At 40.6% G+C, this 6,176-nt stretch overlaps 1 protein-coding gene across 1 annotated transcript in view; it reads left to right on the top strand.

Moving 5' to 3' along the window:
• The window catches only part of SHROOM2 (shroom family member 2), an 83,013-nt gene extending 77,053 nt beyond the window's left edge, over positions 1–5,960 (top strand). The window contains exons 10-11 of the mRNA XM_009885963.1: positions 264–536; positions 5,120–5,960. Coding sequence (XP_009884265.1) covers positions 264–536; positions 5,120–5,386 — 540 coding nt within the window. The 3' untranslated portion in view covers positions 5,387–5,960. The remainder of the gene's footprint in view (positions 1–263; positions 537–5,119) is intronic.
• Positions 5,961–6,176: the final 216 nt, after the last annotated feature.

Below are 6,176 nucleotides of genomic sequence, written 5' to 3'. Positions count from 1 at the left end.
AGCGGTAGTCCTTCATCTTTTGTCACAAAGGTAAATTGCTTTAACACAGGTCTCAAGCTGAGCATCGTAACATCCTTAACCTTTGAATCCAGAGGTATAGAGCTTAGACATATACTTAGGCATAGATTTATTTGTAATGCACTCGTTGTCAAAGCCACATGGGAATTTCAGTGTGTTAAAGTGCTAGATTTCTGACATGGCTTTCAGAAGTGAGCAGAAATGCAGTATTACTAATAAATTCTCATCCTCTTTATTTTCCACAGCAAGAACTTATTGACAGCATTAGTAGGAAGCTGCAGGTGCTGAGGGAAGCACGGGAGACACTTCTGGAAGACATCCAAGCAAACAATATACTCGGGGAGGAGGTGGAGTCCATAGTGAAAGAAGTCTGCAAATCAAATGAGTTTGACAAATTCAAGATGTTTATTGGCGACCTTGACAAAGTTGTCAACCTCCTGCTGTCATTATCAGGTCGTCTGGCCCGGGTGGAAAATGCCCTTAATAACCTGGATGAAAATACCTCTCCGGAAGAACGGGTGAGATTAGGCCAATCATAATATCAATGCATTCAGTGACCCTGGTGTGGGGGGTTTTGCTTGGTTTTCTTTGTCTAAATAGCAGAGCTCAAGATGAGGGATAGCGAATGGATAAATCTCGTAAGGCCATTTTCTTTAGATTTCTCTTTGCCTTGCTTTTGCTTAGAATACTGAAACTGTAAGTGTCTTGGTGAAGAAAAAGTGGTATTTGGGGCTGCAACATACTTGAAAGCGGACTACTTAGCCAAAGTTCAAAGAAAGCGGGAACTACTGATAAGGGTGTAAAAAAGATGCAAACAAAAATATTTGAACAATTCAAGATGGGGTAAAGGAGTGTCACTTTGTGCTGTAATGCAGAAGGCTTACAGACTGCTTTATACTCAACGAGGATCTTGATAAAAATCTATAAGGTTGTTACAAGGAAAATATTTCTCATCTACTACAGTTTTCTCCACAATGCCTAACAAGTAACAAGAGCAAGAAATGACAGAAGGACAAGTCATAAAAAAAAGATGGGGGCAGGAGGGAGGCGTTGCAAAAAGACTTTTTCAATAGAAGACATTTTTTACCCAACCAGAATAGCCCAGTAGTGATGTGGAAGAATCCCAGCAAATGTGAAAATTTCAGGGGTGTTCGAGGTGCTTTTACCTGTTGGACCCTACCTCTGCTGGCAGCACTTTGTGCAGCTCCAGATCCCATCAGGCCTTAACTGGGAAGCAGATATCTAGCGATACAGATACGCACCAAAGGAGAGATGTAGACATGTGTGAAACTTCAAGGCTAGAATAAAATAAATGGGGGGGAGGCAGTTATGTCAAGTGAGTTTAGCTTCTACAGTTAAATGAATGTGAAGTGGGATTTTTGGCTTGTAGTTGGGGACTAAAATGTCAGTAGTCCACCTAAGTACTGTAACAGATTTTTTTCCGCGGGCTGTGGATTCATGTTGTGTTTCTTCAGCGTGCTCCGTTGTTTCACCAATAAGAACCAGTTAGTGCTGGGACTAATGTTTGAAGCTGTGTTTTTGCTGTTTGGCCCCAGCTGCTGCCAAACATACTTGTTTAATAGCTGTCCAGACCCCTCTTCGACTGAGGCAAAGGGAAGGTATTTGACAGCTTATTAGAGGGCAGATCAAAGCTTCTGAAACTTAAAGAAATTTAATCCTTCTTTAGACGTCTTTTTTCTAAATGTGGTTGCAGTTGCCTAATGGGCTCAAGGATGGGAGTGTGAGCTGGGGAAAGAGCTACCAGACGATACGAGCACATAGGAAAAACCATTTGAGAGCTGTGATTAAAAATAGATTATTGGCTAGGTGTAGGAAAGGAAGAAGGTGAGTAGGTCATGTTGCAAGGGCAGTCAGAAGTTGTCTGTGTGCTCTGCTGTCAAATTTAGACTGACAGAAATGGAAATCCCTAGCATATTCAAATCCCCATACATCTTCTCATGCACTGACACCAAAGTCTTGCCATAGTAACATCAGATATATATCTAAAAGTGTTGGTCAGAGATGCTTTTCAGATGGATCACATCCCCAGGTACTTTGACTATAAGTGCAATGCATGTAGGGTTACATATCCTGCTTTAGATTTAGACTTGTGCGTGTGGCTTTTTTGGTTGTCCTTTTGTATTTTGTACAATTTGGTATTTTTGTATTAATGTACCATATAAACAAAACAGGGGAGATTACTTCCTTCCCTGGGTATCATATCCCTTGTGATCACAGATATTTTTCAATTATTTTTTCTAAGCTGATGTTGTCTAATAAACATTATTTTCTAGGAACCATCAACAGCTCAGCACACTTTCTAAATAAGCAGTCTGTCAGCAGGCAAATTATCACTGCTGAATTAATATTCTGACTATTAGATGCTCTGTCAAAGGTCTCTTTTGGCACAAGGAACACTATCAGGTATTTTAACTTTAGCTTCTGAAAGGGGCTTCATCTGAAAGAGCTACCAGCCCTTTTCCTTCCACACCCTGAGACCAGTGTCTTCTCATTACTTTCTTTATCAGCCAAAGCCAGGGTGTGTTGAGAACCTTAAAGCACTGAACCAGCAGTCCACAGATGTGATCAGGTGCCTAGACCCACAAAACCTGTTATTGCAAGACTAAGGACAAGTACCAGGGGTAGTAGTTTAGGACCCGAATGCTGGGAAGTCAAATACCTGGAGGGAGTCTCTCTTCATATGGCTGTGGTTCAAAACAGTGAACAATTCTTGAGAAAGACTCAATAGAAAGAGCCAAAGATTGTTCCATGAGAGGAGCTTCAGATGGCCTGTGTTTGGCTGGGGCTTCAGAGCAACACTAACTGTGAAAAAACCTTTCTGCACTCTGCTTGGCTTTGGTTGGTAAAGTCAGTAAGATGAAACCATCCGACCTCATTTACACCTTTAGGCCTGGCGAGCCATTTACCCATTGCTCAAAGAACATCCTCAAGAATGGTGTCTTGAGCCTTCAGTGTTTCACTTTACCCTTCAAAACAGGCTTTCTGGTGTCAGTAGTCTTTGACAGAAGTAAAAGCAAATTCAAGAGTTATCTCATTTGTCTTCTACCTTTCTGCATCCCACTTCTGATGTATTCCCTAAACCTCCACAAGGGCAGAGGTACTAACATGTCATGCAAAGTTCATAACAAAAGTAGTGTTTACTTTCTTTAAAGTGTCAGGTTACTCATGTTCATCTTAAAGTCATGCCCCTGGCTTGGTAAGAAGAAACCATACAACTTATATCTGAGGAATTGTTATGAAGGACTAAATAATGAATTGTTCTTGTGTCTGTTGACAATGATAGCCAATGGCTTGAAAAAACATTCACTGAAATGTTTGGGTTGGTTTGTTGTTTTGTTGTGGTCTTTTTTTCATTGAAAAACCCTCCTATTTCATCCCAAGGTTAGTCAGGTAACTCTACAACTGAGCTACCAGCTGGTTGATCCCTGCCCTCTTGTGTTCATCAAATTCTGTCTAATTCTTCTACTGCTCAGTGTACACACAGGCTGCAAGGCTGCCCTGGGGAGTGGTCTAGCCACGCTCCCGAGTTTGGGTTTGGTTGCTAGTTCCCCTGGGGAATTTAGGAGAACAGTGCTTCCATCTCTTTGCAGCAGATAGTTCTGCTTGCAACTTGCAGTGGGATTTTTTTCCCTGGCAGACACTCAAAAGGAAGACTGAACTGTGTTTTTTCTAATAATGTGTGATTTCTGTGACTTGTCTTCCATAGCTGTCTTGAATCCTGAGTTAATCCAGGCTGTATATTTTAAGTACATTGAGAGTGCAAGCCTGAAAGTGTTTCACCCTCTGAGCTTTGTGCTGTCTATAGAAAAAGAGGCGGCACAGGATACATGTGCAACTCTGACAGATAGGTCTATTAGAGTTTGCTGGTCTGTATCCTGCTTTGTCTCATACTTCCATCTTGAAAAGACTCTATTTTGTAGTCTACAAAACACTTTTCTGTAAATCCTTTAGGCTTGTTATGGCATGTGTGATTTAACATAAAGTCCAAATGAAAAAAAAATTGACACATTTATTTGAACAGACCGTGGTTTATTTGAAGACATAAGTTCTCAAAGAAAGTTCATCTCTGAAGCAAAGCTAAAAGTTATGGAGTGGTACCTCTTAGGGGTACTTTTTAATTAAGTTCAGAAGTCTACAGGAATTCTTGATGTCAGAGTACGCCAGCCATACTCTGTCGCTGGCAAAAGGCAATCAGTTCTAAGCAGACATCTGAAATAGGTCAGATTAATAATGCTCCTGTTTCTTTCAATATACTGCTAAAGGAGTGTAGCTGAGCAATTCAGGTGTGGCTGTCTACTGTGTAGACAGGTGAAGCTGGGTGAGATGTACCTCACCCTACGTGCTCATACATGTGTGTGAATGGGATATAATTCCTGTCGTCTTTCTTTGTGGGTTCCTCCATTCAGCCTCCCTTTTTCCTATTTCATCTCTTGTCAGGGCATGAAGCAGAAAGTTTACAGCCCATTTGGGAAGATGGTGCTTTTTTTTTTTGCCTCCCACTTTTTTCTTCCCTTCTACTGGCTTGCCCCAGCTCTCACTCATGCTTGTATCTTAATACCACACGACTTTGTCTCATGGAGAAGCTGTGCGGATTGCAGCAGAACTACGAAATACCGCAGTGTCAGGAGCTGTGCAGTAACAAATCGCTCCATTAATTAGTCTGTTTGTGGGTTCTCTAACCACAGCTGTTTCAGTGTGGAAGTTTGGTGCTGTGTATTGAAGGTGTAAGACGTTGCTGAGTGCAATCATAATTTGGAGAACTTGGATGTTTCTCAAAGGCAACTGTATTTTATATAACCATTTTGAACTATTAAATAGTAAAGTAGCCTTTGAAGTCCTTGCTGTTGAGGCCAATAGAAATTAATGGTGCATCTTTCATTGATTCACGACATTTTTTTTCCTGTTTGTTACTTCATTTTATTAGAATAAATTTTAAGGAGCAATCTTAGTTCATCTCTCTAAGTATTCAGGAAAGTCTTTGTCTTTGCAGATAAAACAGACTTGAGACTTAAATACTGAAGCTGTTGTCCCAACCTAGTGAATCCAGTGAATTTTTAACTTGTTTTTCTTTTCTCCTAAGCGGACATTGGTAGAGAAGCAGAAGCTGCTGACCCAGCAACACGAAGATGCAAAGGAACTGAAGGAAAACCTGGATCGTCGAGAGCGCATTGTCTTCGACATTTTGGCAAACTACTTGAGTGAGGAGAACTTAGCAGACTATGAGCACTTTGTAAAAATGAAGTCAGCCCTCATCATTGAGCAGCGAGAGCTTGAGGACAAGATCAAGCTGGGGGAAGAGCAACTGAAGTGTCTGACAGATAGCCTCCAGCCTGAACGTCTCAAATAAGAGGTCTGAGTTTGACCAAGGATGTGAAAAACAGGAAAGAAGGAAGGGATGGGGGAGTTTCCAAGTATACAAATGAGTATCTTGGCTTGTCTGAGTGTCCGGTAGAGAAACAAGTGCACAAGAGAAAAATAGCTCTCACAACAGCAATAATGCTCTCTTTCATTTTTTTGGGATGACGTATTTAATTTTTTAGGACACATTTTTATTGCTGGACTCTACAGCTGTTTCTCATTGCTTAACTTACAGAAAACTCCACAGAAAAGGATCGACTCAACCTTTCTGCTCAGTAAGTTGAAAGTCTGTGGCAGTTGTGCATGCAAACAGCAACGTTTTTTAGAATAGGTTGTATACTTTCTTTATGTTCAGATGCTGAACAGACTGCTGGGAAACCCAACAGCAATTTATGAATGCACACAAATTTAGAAGCTCTAAATTTAGTGGCTTTTTATTTTTTTTAAAGACACATTAAATAGGGGAAGCGTGCATCTTATAGCTAATATATTCAGATTGCTGAAATGTAGTGTCACTCTGATCCTGTGGCATCAGACACTTTTTTGTAATATTGTATATAGGATGGCACTTTCCCCTTGCAGAAGACAACTTCACAGTCGGTCTCAGTTAGACACTTCTTAAACCAGCTTGCAAATCACCTAATACTACCTTGCTGAAGATTTTTTAAAAAATTATTTTGCAAGACATAGTTGTATACCCTCTTACTGCAATGCAAGTGATTTTCTTTACCAAGTTGTACTTGATTTAAGAAACAGGCTGGAAGAACTGTGCTGATGTT

This window comes from Charadrius vociferus, unplaced genomic scaffold (genome assembly GCF_000708025.1).
Source record: "Charadrius vociferus isolate BGI_N301 unplaced genomic scaffold, ASM70802v2 scaffold105, whole genome shotgun sequence".
Lineage (NCBI taxonomy): Eukaryota > Metazoa > Chordata > Aves > Charadriiformes > Charadriidae > Charadrius > Charadrius vociferus.
This window is presented reverse-complemented; position numbering and strand designations above follow the sequence as displayed.